The sequence below is a fragment of the Lipophrys pholis genome (assembly GCF_963383615.2).
Source record: "Lipophrys pholis genome assembly, chromosome: 9".
Taxonomy (NCBI): Eukaryota; Metazoa; Chordata; class Actinopteri; order Blenniiformes; family Blenniidae; genus Lipophrys; species Lipophrys pholis.
In genome coordinates, this window is record NC_137639.1 from 9,922,426 (window position 1) to 9,950,052 (window position 27,627).

The following is a 27,627-nucleotide window of genomic DNA, read 5'->3' on the forward strand; positions in this document are numbered from 1 at the left end:
CAGACAATTTTGACATTTTAGAATAGAATAGAATAGAATAGAATAGAATAGCTTTATTAACCCCAGAGGGAAATTCGTTTAAGAGCCGTTGCACATATAAATAGAAATAGAGTTGAATATAAAAAAAGACAGTACAACAATAAGCACTTTTAAATACTGATATGTACAAGGCTTAATGGTGACTAATGTAAGCACACAAAAGGTGATGTTAACTAAAACACAGCAAACACTATCTACAAGGAGGAGTTATGGAGTCTATTGGCCACAGTATGGAGAGAAAATTTAGTCATTATAACGATTTGATCTATTTAGTAAGCTGTTTTGTTTGTTTTAAAACTTTTATTCCCTTTCTAGTAATTCTAGTCCTTTTAGAATGTTTTCCACCCATTTTAGTCATTAGCCCTTTCTTTTTTTTAAGCCTATAATCCAACAGATAAAGGTCATTTTGAAAATGACTCTGGTGTATAACGACAATGAAAAATACAATTAAAGGATTGTTTTTTTCTTTTAGAGAAAGCTTCAGGGAGCCACAACAAAAGCTCAAAGAGCCAAATGTGGTTTTACATTAAGAAAGAATTTAAAAGATGGGCCGGAATTGTGAGTGTAATTTGTGAAATAAACGCTTTTATACCATGAAGTATGGGAAGTGTACAAACTGCACTGACCCGGATATGTGAAGGCTATGCGTGTTTTGTTTTGAAGAAGTGGCGGCGGGTCGCGCGCGGCTCTCGCGCAGCTTCACAGCGGGAAAAAAGGCGGAAGACGTCGGTGCGGAAGAGCCGTCGACGTGCGGCTGATCTGCAGTGCAGTCTGGGAACTGTCATCGCTTTGTATCCCCCGCCGACACCCGCAGCGGTTTATTTACACACAGCGGGACGGACCCTCCTCCTCCCCGGGACGGACCGGAATATGTAGGTTAATAAACAAAACCCACCTTCCGTCCGCCTCCGCAGCCTCGTATTGCGGGGAGCCGCCGCAAGTGTGTGCGGGTGACAGCGGAGCCTCAGCCGGGCCCTTCATTTAAACAACCTGCTACCATCAGCAGCTACTAGCTCCACAGTCCCGCTTCACCGACGCTGTCAGCCCGTTTTCACTCGTGGGAGCGGATAAATGACCGAGTGACAGTTTCCTCCATATATCCAAGAACGGTAAGCTTTTTTATAGAAAGTTGAATTTAGACGTTATGATGTGTTAAAACCCGAGTTAGCGGAAATAAGCTCGCCTAGCTAGTAACAATATTAGCTCGTACGTTACTAACGAACATCTGATAAACATCAGGAATAACGCTTAAGGGATATATATATATATTTTTTTGTTACTTTAGAAGCAGATGAATTATTAATATTAACAGTGGTCTGAACCTGCTCCTTCTCTGTTGTTGTGTGTCAACCTTTATTCATCTTGGCTGTGGAGCAGAAATGCTGACAGTCACGTACCTGCCTCGTTATCTGAGGCTTCACTTTGAGTTTTAATCTCTCCTCGGTCGTCCTTTCACTTATCTGCGACTACACAGGTGTGATTAATAATGCTGATTAGCCATGGCTCCTCTGGACACGATGGATCTCTGCTCTGCCTGCAGCCTTTCACTCCCACTGAGTCACAGTTAATGTTGTTAGTTCCACTTTCCCTCCTCTGACAGGCCATAAATATCCTATTTAAGTTATTATACCCCAACCACCGTCATCCAGACCTGTTTCATTCAACTTACAATCATGGAGGATGAGTCTGAAATGAAGCACAATTGATTTCGTCCCACTTTTCCAAGCCGGGAGTGTGGAGTTTGCATGTTCTCCCTGTGTGAGTTTGTGTGTCTCTCTGTGTTTGACCTGCCATGGACTGGCGACCTGTCCAGAGTGTATCCAGGCATCTCAATCAGCTGGGACTTGATCATGACCCCGTGAACCTGAGTTGGTGTGTCGAAGATAGATTGGTCTGATTTTATTCCAGCTGGCATCGGAAAAAGGAAACCACCGGCCAAGCGGCCAGTCCATTACAGGGTTAACACATTTGTACACTCACAGGTAGATTATGTAGTGTCATTATCTTGCATGATTTTGGTGTCAAATTGAACAGAATTCCATGAAAGTGTTAACATCAAAAGCTACAAAAAAAACTAAATATCAAGTTGCTTATTACAATAAGTAACACTGGGGAAAATCTCGTGGCTCTTCAGGGTGAGGTTTGTACGTGACTGAGCAAACTAAACACTCATGTTTTTGGATTGTGGAGAATGAAGTTGAGAATCCGAGAGCCTTCTGCCAGAAGTCAAATCCAGGTTGTACTGCTGGGTGAAGTGACCGTAAGAAACACTATTAAACAATAATGACTACACAATGCATGCATGATGTTGTGTGGCCCGAAATGAGGCAAGATATTCCCAATAGGTTATTATTACATTGTGGTATTACAACATAATAGTGGTTTCCCTCATATTTTGAAGGATATTTTGAATTGAGGTATGCACTACTATGGTTGGTTTGCAATGTGTTTCTTATGTTCTGCCCATTAAAGACATTTAGTATTACAATTAACTGGTTCTTCAGCATTTACATTGGAACATAATCAACTCTTGAACTTCAAAAAAAGTTTTTTTTACATGTTTCTTTGTGATAATTATCAGTGTCAACGGCTCATAATAAAATGAAGTGGCCAAACATCGCCTTCTGCCATAGTAACCAGTTACTGTACTCCACTAGGTTGCCATAACTTGTCACTGTTGGTTGTTCCACTGAAGTTATCGAGTTGACACTCGAGTGAGATTTCAATATTTGTAGAGGCAGTAGAGAAAAATGAGCTGGGCCCATTTGTGTTTGTTAATATCTTATTGCAGCTTTATTACTGTCAGTGTATTGATCACTCAGACGCTGGGCATTAGGAGTCATTCAGAAACTCTACACTTGGTGTAAGATTTGTCCACCAGAAAGAGCCAGGAAGTTCATTCCCCTGCGCCCGTCTCGCTAATGGTCTCGTTCGTTGTTAATTTAATAGGTTACTTTTTTAATTTAAATTTTTTCATATTTCACTATTGTCATCAAAAATCTCAGTCATGAGTAGTTTTACTCAGTAGACATTTGTCTCCATACCTTTTTAGTAGAAACATTTTTATTGAATTGAATGAGTCAGAAGGAGTAAAGTGCAGCTTGTCGGACAGTCTTAATGTGTTTGGTGTCTTTAACAGCCTGATGGTACACTGTAGCTTCCTTTAAACCACGTGGGCTCAACAACAACAACACATGCCAACAAGAGACCATTTCACGGTGCGGCTGCTAGTTTTAAATGCCAGACAGACTCATCTCTCTGCTGCTGCAGAGATTTGTGGAACGTCATTCCTTTACAATAACTGCTGTGCTGAAGGATGGCGTTGTAGCAGTGGCGGCGGCAGCTGGGTAAACTTGATGACTCTTCTGCTTCTTTAAACTAAACAGATTTTAGGAGGTCGCTCTGTGATTCAGTGTTTCGGCTGTCGAGTTTCATTCCCAAACACATAAGATGAATATGATAATAGCCACACGTGTCAGACTTTGCCTGTTCTGATTTATGCGACTGTCTCCATTAGAGCAAGACCCGCTCTACACAGGATTTGATTTATGGGATCTGGCTTCTTGGTCAACATCTTGCATGTAGATGACTAAAGACCCACTCGTGATCTGTGTCTTGTATTCCCCTCATAGTCGTCTCTTTGCGTCACAGCAGGTGTGATGTACGTATGTGTGGCCGGTGCTGTGCATTAGCCGAATAACCGCGCAGGAGAATGAATGCAGAGGAAGTGGAGCTGCTCAGTGACTCCAAATACAGGAACTATGTGGCAGCAGTGGACAAAGCCCTCAAGAACTTTGAGTACTCCAGCGAATGGGCGGACCTCATCTCTGCACTGGGCAAGCTCAACAAGGTAATAGTCTCAGGAAACACAGCTTGGATAACTCAGAAAAAAGTTACAATGATGGACTTTCACATACAGCCTCAATCCAGTCAATCAGAACATACATACACAAGTATATGAAGTTATTCATGTTAAACTGGGAACATAAGCTTGGGAAGTGTGTGCGGTGCGATTGTGAAAGTTTCAAGTAATACAGATGTAAAATAAAAAACAAAACAAAAGACATAACTTTGGTTATGTTGTATGCTTCATTTGTACTTTGAACAATCTTGTCACCTGCTGTCCTGTGATTATCCTGTGATGATCCAACCTTTGCATCCTGCAGGTTTTGCAGAACAATGCAAAATACCAAGTGGTTCCTAAGAAGCTGACAATAGGCAAACGGCTGGCCCAATGCCTCCACCCTGCCCTGCCCAGCGGTGTTCACCGCAAGGCCTTGGAGACCTACGAGATCATCTTCAAGATCATCGGACCCAAGAGGCTAGCCAAAGATCTCTTTCTTTACAGGTAATGCTGCCCTGCCATGATGAAGGCTGACCACAACAAGCCAGCTCCTAGAGTGTGTAGATCTTCATGTCAGCTGTGTTTTCTTCATCACTGCAGCTCCGGGCTGTTCCCGCTTCTCTCCAACGCTGCAATGTCTGTAAAGCCTGTGCTGCTGGGACTCTATGAGACCTACTATCTGCCTCTGGGGAAGACTCTGAAGCCAGGCCTGCAGGGGCTACTTACCGGCGTCCTGCCTGGTCTGGAGGAAGGATCTGAGTACTATGACCGGTAAGCAAACGCAATGGAAAAAGAGAACATTGAAGTTATGGTAATGTGAGTACAAAACCAGTAGGAAGTGCCATTAGGAACAAGCATTTTTATTGCATAATGTATAAAGGAATTGAACCCGGAAACGGATAAACGGGAGAATGGAGGGATGGATAAAGGAATTGATTATATATATTATAAATGATCTATGAGTCGGTTCCAAAAATACATTTTCTTCAATCTTCTGTTTCTGGTTTCCAAACAAGCTATTTTGTTTGTCTTTATGATTTTAACCGAACTGAAAACTATACCAGGGTATCTAACCAGGGATACTTGGAGAGTGGAGGGAACTTATTTCATTAATTTAACTTGTTCACTCATTATTATTCATACATCTTATTGTGAATGGTCTCACTGAAAAATATTCACCAAATTTAAAACAGACCCTAGAGGGCAGTATAGCTCCAGTGATGTCACTGCATCACATTTAGCCTGAAGGAGGCCTGCATCCATCACTGACTGTCAAAGCTGTTTTCCCTGGGAAGCATAAGACCACATGTAGATGACCCTTGTAGTTTGAGCACTTTTTATGCTTTTTTTTTTTTTTTTTTTTTTTTTTAAGCTGGCTTTGCTCTGCCATATGGAAAAAACAGGAGGTTGTCATTTTTTTAACCTCTAAATTCTTGTGAAGGGCACATTTAAGTTTGTTGTATTTCAAAGCTTATTCTGAGACCAAAATATGTGGCGCTTATTGTATGACAGGTCAACGTGGCTCCCATATCATCAACATGATATTAGTGTGCCTATCAAAGTGGATGAATTGCCATTGCCATTGCTTACACCATGTACCTGTCACCAGTCCATCACAATCACCCACGCACATTACGAACCAACAGAAATCGAATTAACCTAATACATATGACTTTGATGAGCCAGCAAGTTCAAACCACGTTCTGTCTTGCTGTAAAAGAACAGCGTTATTACTTTATCACTGTCTCCATTGTCCCCAGAAAATTTCAAAAATGTTTATACAATTATTAGTAAAGCTACCCATGCACATCCATTCATCTTCTTTATCACTATGTCCAACTTTGAGTTGTGAAATCTGGAGTCGGTCCCTGCTGACTGTGGGGAAGGCCATTGTACACCCTGGACAAGTTGTCAATCCATTACAGGACAAACACACACACAGTCATACACTAAACTTCACACTGAAAGTGTGTTTAGAGTCACCATTAGCCTCAAATGCATGGATTTGGACTGTGGTGGGAAACTGAAAGGTCCTGAAACCCAAACCAGACTCGAACCGGAGACAGTCTCACGATTAGCGAGAGTGTCAACTACTGTGTGGCCCCCAGTGCAGCACTGATGTAGAAGTATTTATTGAGGAGATGTCTGTCTCAGAATATATAATATACAAGCATAACATTCACTTAAATAGCATAAAACATTTTAAACCTCAATGTGTCATATAGGGTCCAGAAACATTTTGAGATGAAGGATTTAACAAGAAGCCAGCATGAGTCACCAAGCCATATATATATATATGTATATCCCCATAAAACATGTTACTTTGATTTATTGTGATATCAGAGCGCCTGCTTCAGGTTGGATGTCAGTGTGTGTGTGAGTGATCCCAATTCTCACTGCATCCTGTTTCCCATAGAACTAACACTTTGTTGGAGAAAGTGGCTTCAGCTGTTGAGCAGTCGGCCTTCTACAGTGCCTTGTGGGGCAGTATCCTGACGAGCCCCGCTGTGCGTCTCCCTGGTGTGTCTTTTGTGCTGCTGCACCTGAACCGCAAGCTCTCCATGGAGGATCAGCTCTACGTTATAGGGAGTGACATCGAGCTCATGGTACGTGACAGAACCTGCAGACATTTCAGTGGAAAACCCTTATGATAGCATTACAAGCCCTTCAAATGAAAGTTCAACATTAACAGCAATGACATTTTCTTTTACTGAAGTAATTTACAACGTTAAAAAAAGATGGACTAACTTATATAGTGCTTTTTAGCTGACAAAAGCCCCAAAGCTTTACATAGCTCATCACATTCACCCATTCGAGGCTGCAGCCGTGCAAGGCGCTGTCACTCCAATGGGGGCAGTTTTGGGGTTCAGTGTCTTCCCAGAGATAGGATTTGAACCTGCAACCTTGGGAGCGGTTGGGAGGCGATCGCTCTACCAACTGAGCAATTTGTGTCAATTGAGAATCGGAGACAAAAGGTGGTGTGCTGTGAGGGTGTAGAGGAGTAGACGGCAGAATAATCTATAGTGAGCAAAAAATCCTCCTCATCTTTTGGCTGCAACTGTGCATCATCCGATTAATCAACCATCTCCACGTCCTCGTTCACTATATACATTACCCCTTCCCTTCTGCCGACATTGTTTGTATAATATTTTCATTCTCTCTCCTCAACACGTGTCTAAACCATTCCAACATTTTCTAGCTTTATCTCTAAACTGCTCCACCTTACTCCCACTGATCTCCTCACCTTTACTCTTATCTGTCCTGGACTCTCCTGCTGAGCCTCACGTCTTTATCATAGCGAGTGCCTCTAAAAGTACACATAACAAAACAAATCAAATCAACATAAACATTGCTCAATTCAACACACAGCGGAAATGTTTGAATGTCAATAGAAATAAGTCAATCATGGTTACATAAACTGAGTTTGACATTTCTCATCACACAGTCACGTTTTGTGTATCTGAAACTGTGTGTTTTTCTCAGGTGGAGGCAGTCAGTACCTCGGTCCAGGATTCCAGTGTTCTGGTGCAGAGGAGCACCCTGGACCTGATCCTCTTCTGCTTTCCCTTCCATATGAGCCAGGTGAGCAATACAGAGTGTGTGTGTGTGTGTGTGTGGGGGGGGGGGGTTGGCTTAAATCTAATCACTTGCGATGACGCTGACATTCTGTCATTGGACCGAAATATATAGTGGCACTCATAGTTTTTCCACGTGAACATGAGCATTGTTATGCCGTTGCATGCGTACCTTTGCATTATCCTTTGCATTTAGTTCAGCATGCATGTGACGATTCTGACGCCTCTCACACAGGCGGCTTGATGACTCATGCTGGCTTCTTGTTAAATCCTTCATCTCAAAATGTTTCTGGACCTGTCAAAACATGGACAACAGCTCCTGTCTGACATGTGCAGCCGCCCCCCTGCTGCTCTTGAGTGTGTGTGTGTGTGGGACAGAAACGCAGGCTCAATCACAAATGTTCTGTTGTGCTGTGTTCAGGCAACCCGCCCTGACATGATCCGGATCCTGTCTGCAGCTTTGCATGTGGTTTTGAGAAGAGACATGTCCCTCAACCGCAGACTCTACGCCTGGCTGCTGGGTGTGAAATAAACACACACACACACACACACACACACACACACACACACACACACACACTGAGCATTGACACTCTTGTAATCTTTGGTGTAAGGATAGTTGCTGCTTGACTTTATTTAACTTTGGTCTGTCCTCACTTTAACATTAATATTTATATAGATCTTAAATGCATCTTAACCTGTATACAAACAAGAGTTATGCATATTTCACATTGACTATTTAGGGACCCTACAATTTAAAACAATAAGTTATTTTTACCGTACAGTCGGCTTCTACCTGCTTCGTCCATTGTCTTACTTTATTTTCTCTTGTTTGCAACTCACTGCGGCCCAAACCACTGGTAAGTAATAGCATGACTTCAAGATGGACATGGAATGCATCAAGCTCATACTCTTTAACCAAACCAACTTTTTATAATTGAAATTAATGAAACCACACAGTAAAAACATACATGACATACTAAGCAAGCCACTTTTGTAACCAAATGAATGAGATTTATGATCTTGTATGGGCCTCGATACATACAGCAGTTTTGCTGATCATTTCTTCAATTTAATTAGTTAAATTCCCAATTGTCTAGCTTAGTATTAGTCTCAGACCTTCATTTTGTGGAAAATAACACAGGATACCAAGGCTGAAATCTTAGTAATGTGGCTCGCTGTATTATGGAGTCTAAGAAGAACATGTTTAACAGCAATGCCCAGTCACACAGAGATCCAGTCATGCTCGCCTCTGAATAAGTGCATTGCTCTTTCCCTTGTGCTTGAATATATTAGTTGTATATCTGAGTGTTTATGTAAGTCTAAATGTAAATTTTTGTCCCTTCAAGGCTTTGACAACAATGGCGTGATAATAGGCCCTCGTAGCACTCGACAGAGCAACCCAGAGGAACACGCCAGTCTCTACTTCAACACATATTCTAAGGACTTGCTGGTGCAGGTGAGTTTTTAAGCTCCACACATATTGAGATCACCAGTGAAAATGTTTTTTGTGTTTTTTTGTCTACAGTGGGGTTTTAGATTAATTTTGAAGTGACACCTCCTGAGAAGGGGCATGTGTATTGGTAGTGTGTCGTTACAACTTTGCTCTAAATTTTGGCAGATCTTTTATGTCCTTTGTCCAGTATACAGTGAATCTATCAGCTTTCATCCTTCTCCTCCCACATCTTCTCTCGGGGGTTTGTAGACACTGCATTTCCTGTTCACATTCCCAGCAGCCTTTGCTTTGAAGACACGTCTCAGTTTTTCATGTAGTGTGTCCTGTCGTGCTCTAAAAAGCCCCAGCCTTCCTGGCATGATACCCTCTGATACTCCAGGGGTTGGAATTGTAACAGAGGTTAGAGCCAGCATCAAGCGGGGGGAGTTTTGTTTTTGAAAGTGTTCGTTTTGGTATTTTTTATTTATTTTTTGTTATTTTGTCACTCCTCTGCCATCTGCTCATTGATGGTAAGAGCCGCCTCCATAGGGAAAGGGTTGGTACTGCAGGGAGCGTCTGTTCTATGGCTCAACCAATTATGAGACAGGCCGAGCGTGAAACACAAACAATATATGGAAAAAAATTAAACGTACAAAGGATATTTAGGATACTATAAGGATTTGTTAAATAAGGAACAATAAAGAGACAGACGAATGTGCCTGTTTTGTGTCTGAAGCGGCTCTGGAGTTGACCCATATTTGATGCGTTTGTGTTTTCAGGCGATGGTGGGAATATTGCAGGGAAAAGCCAGAGGTGGAGAGGAGGAGAGCATTCTCATGCACGACCTCAAGCCGTTCCGCATCCTGATCAGTCTGCTGGACAAACCAGAACTAGGTAACTGGCCCATCTCTCGTGTCGACAGCCACAGTCCAGTTGGTGTTGTATAGTCACTAAGTGTCACCTGCACATATTTGTCTTCCCTGCAGGGCCTGCCATCCTCGAGGATGTTCTCATCGAAGTGTTTCGGACTCTTCACACTCAGTGTCGAACAGAGCTGGACCTCCAAAACCAGAGTCCATTTAGCAAAGATCACACCCAGCTCAGCAGGCGAGTGACCCCGAGGGCACCACCTATTTTATAGCTTCTAATAAGAACAATTTGAATAAGTATGGAATAAAATTAAGAGCTATAGTATATTGCACAAGACAAATGTTCTCAAAGCTGTCCTTTATGTTGCTATATTTGTTATAAAGTGGTGAAATAAAATGAAGATGTTGAGAATAATTGAATAATCTATAATAGCAGAACAATAATTCAATATGATGTGTGTGTCTTGTTTGCTAAGAGAATTTCTTCTGTTCAGTTACAATCTTTTGTTTGTGCTGGTAAAACATGTATTATGGTGCTAATTTCTTATTTATTTATTTTATTTTATTTTTTTAGTAAACTACGAGAGAACAAGAAGACGGCAGAACTGATAAAAACAGCCAATCTCCTGTTTAACTCCTTTGAGCCGTACTACATGTGGGACTACATTGCTCGGTGGTTTGAGGAGTCCTGCAGGTTTGTTTGCTGAATATGTGCATTTGGACTTGCTTTCAAGGTTTGATATGTTGAGGAAAATGATGTACAGTCCTACTGGAGGTTTTCACTTCATGCTGTTCATGACACACTGTTGTCTTGAAACTCTGCTCAGTGTTTGTGGATACAAGCCTGGATACTGTGGCACACTGCATGTCTGATAATGTTGAACTTTTTTTATTTTCTTTTTGCAGGAGGACAGTTAACAGCAGCACACATGCACCAAAGCATGCTGGGAGCCTGGATGCTCCTGAGCTGTCATTGGTGGAGTTTTGTCAGCTGGTCGATTTCCTGCTGGATATTGTTTCCTTGGTGAGACTGTCTCTGTCTCTCTGTCTCTGTCTCTGTCTCTGTCTCTGTCTCTCTCGCTCTCTCTCTCTCTCTCTCTCTCTCTCTCTCTCTCTCTCTCTCTCTCTCTCTCTCAATATGTGTCTGATATTTTTCCACGTTTGCTGTAAATGTCCTGTTCACTTTTCTTCTCACTGTCATCATTCAGTGTTTTTTTTATTGTTTCATTTTCATGCCTTATCGTCTTCTATCTCTGTACTGGGACGTCACTGTCTCAGATATGATGTAATTGCATTATTACAATGAAAATTTTTAACCAAATTCAAAATGATAGTCAGATAAATTACTGTTGTTGTAAAACGTTTTGTCCAAAAACACTTGCCACTGTCAGACACATCATAATGTGAGCAGCCTGTAAGGCATTGTGCTTTATTGTTTCATTAGTCTCAATAAGGAAATATTAGCCTGTATGGACGTCACAACAGCGGTTAACTGTTTCATCCCACAAATAAAAGCAGTAGTATTAGAAAGGTATTAACATTGTTAACAATCTTGACACACGGTTTAGGTCCTGTCTGTCTTCGAAGTGTTTCAACAAGTTTTGGTTTGATTAAGCTGCAGTGGAATTGTTGCTCCACCTGCGTCCCCTCGATCCGAATTTATCTTTATCCAGGTTCTCCCATATCTACCTCACATTTTCAAAAACGTAGTATTAAGTTCGTCCACAACTTTCATTTCAGTTACATCCTGCTCGTACTTCCTGTACTCCATATCTACAATAGCTTTTCTTTTTAGCTTTGTGCCTCCTCCTCTTCAGTTCTGTCATTATTGCTTGGGCTTTCAACCACAATTTCACATTCCACTTTGAGTCACAAACTCCTTCCTAAGTTCACTGTCTATCCAAGAAGCATTTTCCTCATACTTTCATAATTTGGCATTCATGTTGTTGGGTCTGTTAGTCATTATAATTTCTTGGTACCGTCTCAGGTTGCTACAGCCACAGTTTTTGTCTGCTGTCTTTTCTCTGTCCTTGTCTTATGTGTGCTGTCCCTACACAGGTTTGAAAACCCTGTGTGATTCCTTTCCCTTCCAACACTATAGTTTGCATCTTTTTGAGAGAAAAAATGCTTGTCCACACTGTATTTCCAATCTGAATAGTTTGGAAATCCCACTTTTATGACCTTGTTTGAATGCTTGTGTGCGACACGTGCAGGCCTTGTGTGTGTGGTGTGGATACTCGAGTGTGCTTGTGAGACGTGTGTGTGTGTGTGTGTGTGCGTGCGTGCGTGCGTGTGTGCCTGCAAACAAAGTATTGTGTGGCCTGTGCTCTGCTTGCTCCTGTCTGTTCAAACTATTTGCTCTTTCTCCTTGAAGCCTACTAGAAGCATGAGGGTAATCTGCCAGGTAAAGTACTGCTCTTTCCTGCTTTTTCACCTCACCCTGCTTCACTGAGGCTACGATAACATTTCTGCAACGTCCTGCCAACATCCCTCAGGCCATCTCTGTTCCCGCCATGCTTTGAGTGATGATTTCTGAATGACTGACTCGTTGTCACATCTCAATGCCAACAAAAAAAAAAGACCATGATCCTTTTGGGATTATGACATTATATGTGGTCAAAGCTAACCATGGCTGTTTGGTGTGGATCTTGTGAAAATGAAATCTTTGCCCAGTGTGTATGTGCTTTTTCTTTTAGCGTGCATGCAGTTATTTGCTACTGCAGTGCTCACATATTTTCACAAAATATGACAGATTTATTTATTTTTTTTAAATGCCCTTTTTATAACCTAATTATGTTTGTCTTTTTTAGTTCATAAAATGTGTTTTGTTTGTTCAATGAAAAAACTTTACATTATGCAGTGGTCTTTCAGTTCAATGTTCTCAACACATTTACCTTGACATATTTCAAAATGAGATTATTCTGGAAGTGGTTGAAAAACTAGAAAAACTTCTATGTCGATGTTATTTGTTAAGCTTGTTAATGATTAGTGCTAACGGTATTTATAGATTGGTCAATTCAGTCATTATTTACCATTTGACATGAAAGTATAAAACTGAAAATTGTTTTATGTATCGATGTAAATTCAACACTTTATCAAACTCCACATTGCATCACTCTTCAATCAAAGTTTGGGATGAGTTTAAGTGAACCTTGTATCAGGTCTACCGTCTTCCATATTGCTTTTAAATTACAATTAACTGCAAATAATTAGGTTTTGTGATTGTATTTTTTTTAAAATTTAATTTCAGGAAACTTACATAGAAATCCAGACAGAGCATCTCCCTCAGCTGTTGTTGCGGATGGTGGCAGCGCTGACGTGCCACCTGCAGGCTCTGGGCCTCGGCGAGCTCACCCACTGCCTACGTCTCTGCTCCAAGATCCTCAGCAAAGTGCAGCCTCCACTTGTTTCTCCTCTATCCCTGCCTTCAGGGTCTCAGGCACAGGGCCTCGCTAACTCCACAGGAAACTCCTTAAACTCAGCACTGGACAAGAGCAAAGACACAGAAGACAAATGGGTGAGGGGCCTGTTTAATAATAATTCATGGACGTGAAAGGGTAATTCATTACATTGTGGTAAAGATTTTGAAGTAGTTGGTGCCGTGTTTTGAATGAATCAGTTTAGCTGCCATTCAAATGTTCCAAAAATGTCCTTTGATTTAAAAAAAAAAAAAAAAAAAAAAAAAAGAAGCCAGCTGATAATTCGATCCTGTGATCCTTTAACATTTTTTGCATAGGCCTTTTTGTACCCATAAACAGATCAAATTCTAGTTTGACCCACTTTGCCCACAAGTTGTTGCCCAAAAACTCATCAGTCCAGGCTGTGATGGTGTGTCCTGGTCCCTGAACAGGGCGTTTCGTAGCCTTCTGCCACTCTGTTGGCCTGTCCTGCAGTTGGCTGGGTGGCCCTGCCATTCCACTCCCTTGACACAAGGCATTTGAAGACTTGTTCAGAACAAATGCTTCATTTGGCAGCCCCTGGTCCTCCTGGTTCCTGTCCAACAACCTGGCTGCTTAAGTGAAAGAGCCCAGTGAGGCATAATTAAAAGTTCAGTCAGTCAGTCCCCCAGCTCAGAGATGGATAGGAGCAGGATGGATAGATGAAGACCCTTGAGGGGCTGAAGAGAGAGCAAGTAGAAATATGGATGACAGCTATTCAACAGCTGAGTCCAACTCCCCTTTTTTTTTTTCTCAGAGGAAGAAGAGGGCTAAACTAGCCTGAGATGCCTCCAGGGTGTGTCTTCTCTATCAGAGTGGAAAATATTCTGCATACATCCTCTGAATGCGATACCACCCCCACCCCCACCCTGAGGGGTGTATAGAAAACATTCTCAGTAATGTGCCATCTGAGTCCAGACTCCGGAAAGCGCACGCCGCCTGGAACCAAATGTAGCGCAGGAAGCCCTCGGGGCCTGCTGTGATGACTGTGACAAAGAACTGTAGGAACTTAAATCTGTCAGTCTGTAGCAGGATGCTACCCTGCTGTACACTACGTCTGACCCAGCAGCTGTGCATTTCATCTTCATATATAAAGACTAGTGTAACACAGGGTTGTTTAGGACTAAAAGACACACATCAATTATTAACGCAATAGGTTTTTGCTCATATGTCAGTGTCATCAGTATATGGTGTGACAATGTAGGGTTTTTGCAGTTAGTTTTTTTTAACTTGAGAGCATGTAGAAATACGTCAAATCTGGCCCAGTATATAATCTAGAAATCAACTTTGTTTTTAAATGGACTCACTTATATAGCGCCTTTTAGCTGACAGCAGCTCCAAAGCGCTTTACAAGGTTCATTAAATGCACCCATTCACACAGCATTAGAGGCTGCTGCCGTGGCGCTGTCACTCCAATGAGGGCAGTTTGAGGTTCAGTGTCTTGCCCAAGGACACTTCGGCATGTAGGCAGGCAGAGATGGCAATCGAACCTGCAACCTTCCAATTGGGAGAAGACCGCTCTACCAACCGAACTATGCCGTCCAATAATAGTTGCAGATAAAAAAATCATCTTGTGACTGTGCCATAAATATCACCATGTGTCCTGCTTGTGATTCAAGGAACTGATATCCCAGTATACGATGTTTTTTCCACACATAGTCTTCACAGTAAAGTAGAAATAAGAACTGGATTCACACTACATTGTGTTGGCTTCTGTTTTCTTCACCCTGACATGCTTTTTTGAAACAAAATGTCCATTTTATAGACTCTCAAATCAACTCGGGAGGTCTCTGGCAGTGGGGAGGTGTTTGAGGATGGAGACGTCCCTCTTTCCAGTCGCTCCTCTGAGAGTGGCTTCACGGACTTTGTCCAGTATCAAGGAGACGGTGGCGAGGAAACCCGAACGCCACAACCCCACCCTGCGCTCAAAACGGGCCGTCGCTCCTCAGGCCCTTGCCAGGCCAAGCCTCTGGACAAACCAGTCATGCAGTGTTGCCTGGAGCACTTCCAGCAGTTTCTCTCCCGCCTCGTCACCTTGTACATCATTCCTGGGCAGGTGGACAAAGCGGACGGTCAAAGAGGCGACGTCACTCACTCAGTGAGCCTGGTGTCACAGAGCTGCCAGCTCAGTGATCACACGGAGCTGTGCTCAGAAGTTGGGCTGGCCCAAAGAGATTGTGTTGCAGCCTTCACTGCTGCCTGTCAGCTTTTTCTAGAATGCTCCAGTTTCCCTGTCTACATAGCAGAAGGCAACCTCAAGTCCTCCCCTGCACAGGAAGAGCGGCTTGGTAAGTGCCATAATGTCTTTATTACTTGAATGCGTACATTACGAAGACTATTAGTTAATCACTGAGACATCTGGAGACAAAGAGATTCTGAACATGCATGCAAACAAGACAATAAGCATGTCAAACTGCAGAATAAATATTGCACTTCCCTTTGCGTCTGCATCAACACAGACAGTGAACAGGTTCGCCTGCCAGTGTGGCTGCAGACACTGATGGATGCCTGTTGCCTGGCCAGTGACTTCAGCCTGCAGGGCGTTGCCATCTCCCTCCTTATGGACCTAGTGGGACTTACCCAATCGGTCGCTATGGTAACCGCTGAGAGCGTGGCCTCTGGTGCCAGCTCCGAGTCCACCCAGCCCATGAGTCCCAGCCAGGGTCGAGTGGCTGTCGTCATCAGGCCACCTCTCACTCAGGGAATCCTGAAGCACATTGCTGACAAGACAGAGTTCTTTAAGGTACAGTTTTTATTTCATACTGGAGGCAAATGTTTCATTGCACTTCTTTTAATTTTGGTTAATTTTGTTTTTTCAGAATGTTGCTCTGATCCTATGGGACCAACTGAGTGAAGGAACACCTCAGCACCATCAGCGCAGCGTGGAGCTCTTCTATCAGCTTCACAACCTGGTCCCCTCGTCCAGCATCTGTGAGGACGTCATCAGTCAGCAGCTCATGCACAGGGACAAGGTCAATAGAGGGTGAAATCTCGCATAAATTCACATTCTCTGAAATTCATGCTGAAATACCTTTTTGTTTTTTCTTTCAGAGAATTCGGTTGGAGGCCCACGTGAAGTTCTCTGTGCTGTGGCATTTAACTCGAGATCTGAATATCACTAAATCTTCTCCTTTCAGTCGCACTTTTGACAGGTAGATCTAATCACTTCACAACAAGAAAAGGTTACAGACATATTTGAACGCAGTAAAAGAGAAGTTATTAATCACTTTTCCTTTTTTATAATCCTTTTCATCTTTTCCCCGAATGTTTTCTTGTCTACACTTTTCATGGCTAACTTTTGTCCTCCTTCCTCCTTCAGGTCTCTCTTCATTATGTTGGACAGCCTGAGTTACTGGGATCCATGTACTAGTGCAGTAGGCCGGGCATGGTTAAATCAGGTCCTTCAGAGACATGACATTGCCCGTGTCCTCGAACCACTCCTCCTCCTGCTGCTCCACCCCAAGACACACAGGGTTTCCATTCAGAGGGTACAGGCACAGCGGCACTGGACACAGGTCTTCCCTGAACAACCTGAACCGGAGTCATCAGAGGCAGCCTTTAACAGAGACTCTGGCTTCTCAGACAGTAAGTGATAGATTTCAATTTTGTGACTAATGCCGAGATGTCTTGCCACAATACCAAAATCTCTTTTGTTTTCTTTGTCTTCTGCTTTTACTTTAGACTTCATTCAGATCCAAACTGACAGGGTTGGACAGGAGGATCTCAGAGGCTTGACAATAGGCGAGATGGAGCCTTTCTGTCTCACCGTCAACCCACTGAGTGACAGCCTGTCAATTCTGAGTCTGAGCAGTGAGAACCTGCAACTTGCTGGGGAATATCAGCCTGCTGACCAGCAAGTGGAGCCACACAGCTCAGAGTCCACTGGATCTCGGTCTTCTACAGTGGAAAATGGCAGCTTTGAAGAAGTTGATGGCGTCAGTAGCACAGTAAATGTTTTGGATCGGCAGCCTGGATCCTCAGATGACATGTCTGATTATTCTATTGAGGAAGCCGTGTCCTGTGTCATGAAAGAGCTCGTCGACAGAGTCCTTAATTTATTAGATGAGGGATCTCTTGAAGTCCCAACTCCGCCTGAAAATTGGCCCCAGACAGACAGCGACAGCATTTCCTCAGATACCTCCACCGGTACCCGCCTAGACTCCGGCCCCCCTCCCAACTCCAACCACCAGACTCTTCCCGAGATGTTAGCTGAAGGCACACTAGAGTTTCTCTCAGTCACAACGATGGACCTATCAGCGGAGGAGCGGCACAAAGAAGGCATCACCCGCCATAGTTCCTCCCCCTCCATTGTTATGTTGCCAGACAGCTCGGATCCTACCACCCCAGACCACTACCTGCAAGTGGACGACCCTCAGGCCCGGAAACGCAGCCATAGTAGCACGCAACTCAGCCTTAAAGGGAAAATCATGGAGAGGCTGTCAGACAAATCTACAGGGACAAAACCCAAAATCAAGAAAACAAAGAGGAAAGAGGAAGAGAGGCAGAGAAAAGCGGCAATTCAAGCTGAAAAACTGCGTCCACCCAGTATTTTCTTTGGGGACAGTTTGGATCTTGAAAACTGGTACAGCTGTGGGGAAGGGGAGGTGTCAGAGATTGAGAGTGACACTGGCTCACCCAGCGGCGGCTCTGGAGTTACTGTTGCTAGTGGTAACGTCACCGGCCGCAGATCCTCCTCTGCCCCGCCCCGTTTTAACATCCATCCTCTCTACCAGCACGTCCTGCTCTACCTCCAGCTGTACGACTCTTCCCGGACCCTGCACTCCCTGTCAGCCATTGCAGCCATGTTAAGAGCCGCTCCCTCAGGGTTTGTAAGTGCAATCTCTACCACCAGCATCAATAACACCTACACTCCACAGCTCTCCCTGCTCCAGAACCTCCTTGCCCGTCACAGGGTGTCCGTCATGGGAAAAGACTTTTACTGCCCCATTCCCCAAGATTCACACTCCCACTCATTCCGCAGCGCCATGTACCTTGAGATCATCATCTCACTCTGCCTGTACTTCCTCAGAAGTTATTACTCCGCCCACGTGGCAGCAGGGGCTCAGGACTTGGCAGGGAACCGGGCCATGCAGCTGACCAGTGTGGAGGTCTTGACTCTCCTTTTCAGTGAGCTCTCCAAAGTGACCGGTGGTTCGGCTAAAGGCTTCGCTAGTTTCATCAGCGACGTCCTCTCAAAATGCAAAGTTCAGAAAGTGGTTCTTCATTGCTTGCTCTCTTCCATATTCAGCGCCCAGAAATGGCACGACCATCGGGCGGCAGGGGTCAACATAGCCTCGGTGGAGGAGGGTCTGTCAGAGGACAGCGTTATTAATCTGTCAGAAGACCAGATTGACAGCTGCAGCGCCGTCCAGTCCCAGCTGCTCAGGCTGCTGCAGAGTCTGGTTGTTCTTGAGCACAGGGTCCTGGTTCCACCTGAGGAAGGGGGAGAAGGAGGACCCGTGACTGGAGGCCCAGTTGGTGGAGGCACTGGGAGCACTGCTGGGGCAGGGTTTGATGTACTTGGAGGGGAAGTGGAGCATGTCAACCCTCAGCAGCCAATGACATCACTACAGTATCTCCACGGACAGCCCATCACAGCTCAGGGAATGTTCCTATGTGCAGTGATCAGGGCCCTGCACCAGCACCACGCATGTAAGATGCATCCGCAGTGGATAGGACTCATCACAGCCACTCTGCCATACATGGGGAGAGTGTTAAGAAGGGTGGTGGCCTCAGTCACTCTGCAGCTGTGCAGGAATCTGGATAATCTCCTCCAGCAGTACCGCTATGAGACTGGGATTACTGACACCAGGTATTATTAGCTCAATGGCTGTTTTAACTACATTACATGGAGACAGTACAGTGCACTGAAAAAACAGAAAGATTTTGGTCCCTTGATTATAAGATGTCAGCCTTCACCTCTGATGCTCCATATATCATAATGTCTAAAAACAGAATCTTTCTTTCAAATACATCGGAGCTGCTGGTTGTTTAAAGTGCTTGTTCTTCCATTACCCAGACCTCAATGGATCGCTCTCTGCATTCCTCCTGACCTCATCCTGACTGTCCTGGAGGGAGTGACAGCCATCATTCATTACTGTCTTCTGGATCCCACTTCTCAGTACCACCAGGTGAGGGCGCCATACACCAAATAATTGCTGCAAAGCACCTTTTCATATTTTTACAAACATTTACAGACTTTATAATCAGTTGTTCATGCAACTGACTTGAATGGCGTTGCCGCTGGATATATTCAGAGATGCATTGTTATTTGATTGTTTTCAGCTAGTTTCTAAAACTGATTCACTTTGTTTTCACTGTTCAGTTACAAGTTAGTGTTGACCAGAAGCACCTGGCTGAGGCCCGTTCAGGTATCCTCTCCATCCTCCACACCATAATGTCCTCTGTCACGCTGCTGTGGAGCGTCCTCCACCAGGCTGACAACTCTGACAAGCCAGCTGCTGCCTCCGCTGCCTCCACTTCCAACATCAACCTGGGCTCCACCAAGGTATCACAGCAGGTCTTTGTTGGTCCTTCAAAACCTATTTAGTCACATGCCTGACTCATCAAGCATGTGGGATGAAATCAGATTTGATAGGGGATTCACTTTGTTTGACAGGTGTATTTTTTATTTCTAATTATGTACTTTCTCACGTTGGTTCCACAGAACCTCCGTCAACAGATCCTGGAGCTGCTGGGTCCAATCTCCATGAACCATGGTGCTCATTTCATGGCAGCAATAGCCTATGTTTGGAACGAGAGGAAACAGGTCAAGACTCCAATCAGAAATAAAGTGAGTATGAACTTTTAGTGAATGCATGTTCTTGTCTTGATGCCTTCTTTTGAAACCAATTACCTAATATTTTTGTACATTGCTGTAACCATTCCTTTCTTGTGTATGAGCATGCCTTGTCAGAACATCTCAAGACTCTGGCATATCTCAATGTTTGTGTACTCTTCAGGTGATTCCAGTAGCCAGTGAGGAGCAGCTGCTGTTGGTTGAGCTGGTCCGTTCAGTGAGCGCAATGCGTACCGAGACTGTTATGCAAACAGTCAAAGAGGTTCTGAAACAACCGCCTGCCATTGCGAAGGACAAGGTTGGTGTTTCAGTGTTTTTCAGTAGAATTACTAAAATATCTTTCTCAGTGATCAGTTTGTACGTTTGTCGGGGAAGTACATCGGAATTGCGTGTCACATTCAGTCCCTATAAAACAAACACACTTGGACCAAACGACTGGAAGCAGATCAAACACTTCTTGACAGACTCTGTATCTTTGCTGTTTATTGCAATTTATGTTAGACTGTGAGTTGTTGGTTTGTGAGAATCCTAAAAATATAATGTAATATACAATTAACTGCATTTCGCACAGAGCATGGTACTGTGAGAAGAATGGAGCAAACACTGTCACAACAGCTGTCCAGCATGCGTTTCGCTTGCATCTTTTTACAAAGCTAATGTCAACAGAAAGCAAACCGCGCCTTAGTGCAATTCATCTGATTTATTTATTACATGCCTTTGTTGCATGTCTCAAGTATGAACATCTCCTTTACACGACTATACACCGAGATTTGTTATTTGCAATGGTGGCAATATCTTTGACAATGGTTTAAATTCTGTGGACTCATTTCATACAGTGAGAGGCAGACATAAATGGCACGCATGTTATTTTTGCATATTGGAGAAATTTGTATCCTCTGATTCAATGTAGACATTTCTAATTTACTGTCTCTTGCTACACCAACCTACCTGACTGAAATCAATGAGTTGTCATCAACCTCTGGAGAAGCCTGATAATGACCCGCAGCACAGGGGAACATAAAACATGCAGGCCAGTGGTGAATATGCAGAGTGAAGCAATAAGACATGGTTGCTTTTCTACAGTACATTACAGTTTACTTCCGAATTCAGCCTTTTGATTTTTATCTAGTTGATCTTTTTGCTTGTTTATCATCCTGATTCTTTTAGTTTTAACCTCTCCAGGGTTTCTCACGACAGTAATATCTTTGAATTTGCTCCCTAGAAGCACCTTTCTTTGGAGGTTTGCATGCTGCAGTTCTTCTATGCCTACGTTCAAAGGTGAGGACACTGCATTAATAACTTATATCACAACTAAATGTCTCTATTGCTGCTTTATGTTGAGGTCTTGCTTCTGCACAGTTTTGAACTGCTGAAACGTTTTTCTCTGTCTCAGGATTCCAGTTTCCAGCTTAGTTGACAGCTGGCCGTCTCTGCTGGCACTGCTGAAGGACTCTGTGCAGTTAGGCCTTCCTGCCCCTGGGCAGTTTCTTATTCTGGGGTTAGTATCTTTCCCTGCTTCCTTTATCTGTGAAATCCAAAAGCCTGTTTTTCCTCACAACTCCAGAGACTCAGGTCATTTAAGGGGAGTGAGTCTGGAGTCTTTGAACCTGTTGTATGGATAAATGAGACGTTTCATTTATCTTCTCTGCTCTACAGAGTTCTGAATGAGTTCATTTTAAAGAATCCCAATCTGGAGAGTAAAAAGGACCAGCGAGAGCTGCAGGTAGTTATCCTAATGTTTACTTGTTACTTTTGTGTTGTGTCATCCATTGATTACGGTGTAGATGTGACATCTCAAACCAAAGTTGATCCTGGACTGTGGATCCATGTTACTACAAAAAACCTGTCGTGTGTATGATTAAAGTCTTACTTCACGTGTGTTCAGGATGTGACCCATAAAGTGGTGGAGGCCATCGGGACGATCGCCGGCTCGTCGCTGGAGCAAACCACGTGGCTGAGAAGAAACCTGGAGGTGAAGGCTTCGCCTCAGATCGTCGTGGATGGAACCAACCTGGAAACTGATGTAGAAGGTGTGCAGCTTGAGAGCACTGATTACGATATCACTGGATAATCTTATATAGAGTTTATTTCAAGACTTGGGTATCTGGATCCTTCGCCGATACGTGGCTCTGCAGCCAAAGTAAATATATTCACTTTATTCAAACTTTATTCAGAAGAATGTGTTCTTGGTTTTACCTTTGACGTCACAAATGCGTCTAAAAACCCAATTTTGATATTTTGATCCTCTCAAAGTGAAATGTAGTTGCATTGTCATGGATTAATGTAATCCCACTGAATTCTGTTTCTAATTTCACTATTCGACAATAAGTCTTGGTGTGATAAGGTCAACCAGAGCTGTTTAGATCCTTCTGTTCACATGCGCTGAAATAGGAGTTGATCTCGGCTGCTTCAGCGTGGCAGCTTAGTAATGTTTGCTGTGTGTGTTTTGTAGATTTAATGCTCACAGTGATGGAGGCCTCCAGCTTCACTCCATCAGTGTACAGCGTCCACGCCCTCACGCTGCTGGCTGAGGTAAACCACCCATGTGTCCCTGACTGTGCTTGAGCCTTCCCACCCTCACATTATTTCTCAAGTCATCAGTCCGTGGCTGTGCTTGCGATTTCTATGGTTTTTCTTGATTTTGTCTCAAGTTGCTCTCACTCATTGTTCAGGCTTACTGCTATAAAGCAAAACCCTACAGTAGACTCACCCCCAGCTGAGCTCCTTAGTTGATTTGAATGCCCTTCCCCACCTCTTCAATCACTCAGAGTGAGTCAATAACCAGTTGTTGTTTTTACTGTTGTGCTGTGGAGGAAGGTAACAATTTAAACAAGTGGCCACCTTCCTCCATCTTGGCTGTCTCAGCTCGATGTGAAGCTAATTATGCAGATCGTGTCGCCTGTGCTTCATAAACGTTGCAGCCAACAGATTTACAGTTTCATTAAACCAGTTTATAAAAAGGTTGCTTGGTGCAATAGCGATGTGTCATCCTATCATTTTCTAGCCACGGTATCAAAGTGGCCCATTAATCTTAATCTAAAATTAAGTTTTCATGTTGGACACTCAGTGTTGTCACATGACCTGAGTGTGACCTGATGGCTTCTTCGCCAGGTGCTGGCTCATCTGTTGGACATGGTGTTCTACAGTGACGAGAAGGAGAAGGTCATCCCACTGCTGGTTAATATCATGCACTATGTAGTGCCCTACCTCCGCAACCACAGGTAACATTTAATCTCTATTGATCCATTTACAGTACAAAACCACGTCAACTGAATGTGAGTGATTAAGTGACGAGATCTGCCAACTTAGGATGAGCTGCAGCTGCGTGTTGCAGGAAAGTGTCTCACTTCCTGTCTCTCCTGGCAGTGCTCACAACGCCCCCAGCTACCGGGCCTGCATCCAACTGCTGAGCAGCCTGAGTGGGTATCAATACACCCGCCGTGCCTGGAAGAAGGAGGCCTTTGACCTTTTCATGGATCACACCTTCTTCCAGATGGATTCATCCTGTGTCAGCCAGTGAGTAGCTGAGGAAACGTCACTGTGTGTGGATCCACTCTTTCACCACTGCAGGCCAGGGGATTGTTACATCATAACATTAGGATTTGTTCATCGTTCATTATTGACATTCGTTTTAAATGGGCACTGAAGGAATCAGTACTACATGTTTACGGCTAACTTTATTGGACTTTCTTCAAAATGTAATAATGTGTAATTCTAGTAGTAGCGAGTAAGCAGCTCTCCCATGTTTTTATAAGACATGTTCATATTTTTTATAGTATTTTAAGTTTCTTTTTTTTTTCCCCCTTCAGCTGGAGAGCGATCATCGACCACCTAATGACGCATGACAAGACCACATTCAGAGACCTCATGAGTAAGATTTACGTTTCCTCTGTTCAGTTTCATTCACAAGTAGGTGTAGCAATGTTCCCACTGGGTGTACTCGCTGATTCGTCTTCAGCTTTCCTCCAAATGTGATTACAGTCAGAAATAAACCCACACATGGTCTCCTGATCTGCATGGACTTATAGTTCCACTCAAATTTTGTTTAAAAACAAGGTTTTAAACAAATTTTAAGCATTAATTACCACCTTTTCACTTGCCCGACTTATGAGCAGCATGCGGCCTGCAGACTTAGATCAGATAGATAGTATGAAGGTAAAGTGCTGTTGCTGGGAGTGTGGTATTGACCCAGTGTGTTCCTCCTCAGCCCGGGTGGCCGTCGCTCAGAGCAGCTCTCTGAGTCTGTTCACAAACAGAGACGCCGAGCTGGAGCAGAGGGCCATGCTGCTCAAACGCCTGGCCTTCACCATCTACAGCAGCGAAGTGGACCAGTACCAGAAATACCTGCCAGACATACAAGGTCAGTTTCACACACCTGATCAAACATTTAATCATAAAAATAAAGCCTATTAGGTGTGAGGAGGAGTTGATCTCCTGAGCTTCATCAATTTTTAAATCAATGATCTCGTCTACCACCTGAAGGCTCCATGCTTTAATACCCAGTACAGAGGTAAACAACATTTCTTCTTGTGTTTTCAGAGCGTCTGGTAGAGAGCCTCCGTCTGCCTCAGGTGCCCATCCTTCACGCTCAGGTGTTCCTGTTCTTCAGAGTGTTGCTGCTGCGCATGTCGCCTCAACACCTCACCTCACTCTGGCCCACTATGATCACCGAGCTGGTGAGCACTGCGTAATCAACTTTCTTAACACCTTTTGTCTCTCAAATAAACACCATGACACACTCATTAATTTGCTCATTACAGGTGCAGGTGTTTTTACTGATGGAGCAGGAGCTGACAGCAGATGAGGACATATCAAGGTACAGTATCTACTAAGTCACAAAGTTAATTTGAGGGAAATAAGCCTTGTAATCCACTTATTTGATAACATATCCTCTATGTTCATGTCTAGGACATCAGGGCCATCCGTTGCTGGTTTGGAGACCACCTATTCAGGAGGAAACGGCTTCTCCACTTCCTACAACAGCCAGCGGTGGCTCAATCTCTATCTTTCTGCCTGCAAGCTCCTGGATCTGGCCTTGGCCCTGCCGCCGGAGAGTCTGCCTCAGTTCCAGATGTAAGGCTCACATGAGGCGATGCTTGTGATGGAGCTCAGTGAGAGAATATGTCAGAGGAATTCTTTAGAGATGGAGATGTTTGCCTGTGTGTCCTAATTGAGGACTAATGATTCTGCGGTAGTTTGAATGCTCAGTCTCACCATATGTGCGGCTCCTTGGAAGGCGTGGCGACTCGTTAAGTGCGTCTAAAAAGTTTTGATTCCAAGTCACTGCTGTGTCATTGCAGGTACCGCTGGGCCTTCATCCCAGAGGCTTCAGACGATTCAGGGCTGGAAGTGCGACGTCAGGGGACTCATCAGAGAGAGTTTAAGCCCTACGTGGTCAGACTGGTGAAGCTGCTGAGGAAACGAGCCAAGGTACTTCATCCTCGCTCTGTTGACACAAGGTTATTAAGTAATGGAGAGAAATGACTGCTTCTTTCAAAGACTGTGCTCAGAAAAACGCCCATGATAGCGAGTGTCTTCTCCAAGTTTTCAGTCATGTGATTTCTCTGCTTGATGGCGGATGAATTCACTGCTTCAGTAAATGGATCGTTTCTGTCCTCCCATAGAAAAACCCAGAAGAGGACTGCTCCACACGGACCCTCTCCTGGGAGCCCGGCCACCTCATGCTGACACTCTACGTGATCCGCAGCATGGAGCAGCTGCTGCCCTTCTTCAACCTGCTCAGCCAGGTGTTCAACAGCAAGGCCAGCAGCCGCTTAGGCCACGCCTTCAGCCGCAACCCCGCAGACGCCTCCTTACCCGGCCACAAGGAAGGCCACAAGCTGGAGAGCCAGAAGGTGTTCTGGAGCCGAGCGCGGCAGAACATAGAAGAGATGGTGGAAAAAGACTTTCTGGAGGGTCTCATCAAGACGTGAAAACACAGCCAGGGGGAGCGATGGAGGGGGGGGGGGGGGGGTATTAACTCATGACTGATCAACACTAGTGAACAAACCTCAGCCTGTACATTTCAGGACAATATTGGAAAGTATAACGGGGAAACAATTTGTACATTTTTTTGTATTTATAATGATTCTTTTACTTTTGAAAACCTACTGTATTTAATTTTAAGTATTTGTAAATACGGTGCGGCTTTGACGACTTTTAACATTTCATGTGGGTCAAAGTGAAGACGCTGTGCCATTCCATATCGATGTGACTTAATAAAGATTTCTAATAGGACATTTACACTGTGTCAGTGTTTTTCACACTGCAAATTGTAGTGCGACTTGTTCCTCCAATTACTAAGACTGTATGTCAATGTGGCTTAGCAGTTTGTCATAAAGAACTCCGGGCTGACGGAACTGACAGATGTTAGATCACATTTCTATGGTGGTGAATGAGGTGAGATCTGCTTCTCCCCTGAGGTTATCTTAAGAATTACATTTGCATTACAATATTTTAGGGGATAGTAGATGTTGAGACTTTGTACACTCAATTTTGAGATGATGAACAAAGTTAACCCGGAGTGAAGAATTTCATTCCAAATGAATTTATAACGCTTCATTAGTCATTGGACACTTATTTCACTTCATTGCTTCTCTAGCTGATTGGCTTTGTTCTAAATACATACAAAGATAATCTGTTTATGTACATGGGTGGATAAAAAAAAAAAAAAAGGTTGGCAAAGTTCATGTTCTCCTTGTGCATGTCAGTACATTAACGTTAATTACCATCACCTGTGTTTAATTGCCAGAAAGTGTATAAAACGGTATAGAAGATGGATTATATTTTATACTATGACGTATTTTGGTGGGTTGAATATGACTTAAATAGTGCAGTGCATCATATTTTTGATTTTTATTGGGTAAATTGCATGAAAATAAAAATGAAACCTGGTGTGGAAGGGATCCAAAGAGCAGCAGGAGTGTGAAGCAAGGAAGTTCAGCACCATGGATAGTGACAAATAGGCGCGCGCGCTCTCTCGTGCCCTGATTGGCTGCAGTTTCATGTATGTTTTATGCGCGCACGTGCTCGTAGAAAACAGTGTTCGCTCCACATGACCTTCAGACATGAATACTGGCTGTGAAGCGGCTGTATTAACCCTTGAAGTCCTCTTACACATCCACGACTTCTTGTTCTCGTCCATTCTCCTCAGCTCTCGCGATTTCTGACGCAGAATCGGCTGGGTGTGGGGGGGTGGGGTGGGGTTAAAGTAGATATAATATAATAGATGCTTTCTTCAACATGACCGCCATGTTGAATGGGCCTCTGCTTCCCTCCATCCACTCATTTCCATACAATGAAATGTAAATCTGATATGTCAAATGTTATTTTTTTCTTATCTTAATAAATATTAGTTGTATATTTAGAGTCATTAAAATGTCAGCTGTAATATTGAACTTTGCGCAGGTGATAGTATTAAACCTGACACAAGACATTACATAATGGCTCCCAGATCACTTATTATGTTTCTTCAAGGTACTCCCAGAGCAAACCTGGCATTTTGTCATTAAACGTCTGAATGTTACTGTAGTGGACGGTGTAGGTACAGAGGAAGACGTCTATCCTCTGAGACCCATCCAATATGGCGACGCCTCTGAACGCGCTGCAACAGTCTACGTACATTATGTC

The 27,627-nt window shown here is 43.7% G+C and overlaps 1 protein-coding gene across 3 annotated transcripts; it reads left to right on the top strand.

Moving 5' to 3' along the window:
- The first annotated feature begins 767 nt into the window (after window positions 1–767).
- On the top strand, window positions 768–26,872 carry dop1a (DOP1 leucine zipper like protein A). Of its 3 annotated transcripts, XM_080471433.1 has the most exons (38): window positions 776–1,148; window positions 3,694–3,889; window positions 4,206–4,387; window positions 4,484–4,654; window positions 6,300–6,489; window positions 7,367–7,465; window positions 7,880–7,979; window positions 8,808–8,917; window positions 9,673–9,787; window positions 9,880–10,000; window positions 10,337–10,456; window positions 10,669–10,786; window positions 12,137–12,166; window positions 13,013–13,279; window positions 14,965–15,487; window positions 15,659–15,942; window positions 16,019–16,171; window positions 16,251–16,351; window positions 16,519–16,784; window positions 16,881–19,011; window positions 19,219–19,330; window positions 19,525–19,707; window positions 19,867–19,992; window positions 20,162–20,296; window positions 21,221–21,276; window positions 21,392–21,496; window positions 21,655–21,721; window positions 21,884–22,028; window positions 22,451–22,530; window positions 23,110–23,219; window positions 23,365–23,514; window positions 23,808–23,869; window positions 24,206–24,358; window positions 24,538–24,674; window positions 24,759–24,814; window positions 24,907–25,071; window positions 25,299–25,428; window positions 25,623–26,872. In XM_080471433.1, the coding sequence occupies exons 2-38, from the start codon at window positions 3,752–3,754 to the stop codon at window positions 25,929–25,931; spliced, it is 7,500 nt and encodes a 2,499-aa protein (XP_080327559.1). In that variant the 5' UTR covers window positions 776–1,148; window positions 3,694–3,751; the 3' UTR covers window positions 25,932–26,872. The 3 variants fall into 3 exon arrangements, with proteins under 3 accessions (XP_080327560.1, XP_080327559.1, XP_080327561.1); XM_080471434.1 differs by lacking the exon at window positions 12,137–12,166 and having other exon boundaries at window positions 768–1,148; XM_080471435.1 differs by lacking the exon at window positions 12,137–12,166 and having other exon boundaries at window positions 796–1,148; window positions 3,691–3,889.
- The last annotated feature ends 755 nt before the right edge of the window (window positions 26,873–27,627 follow it).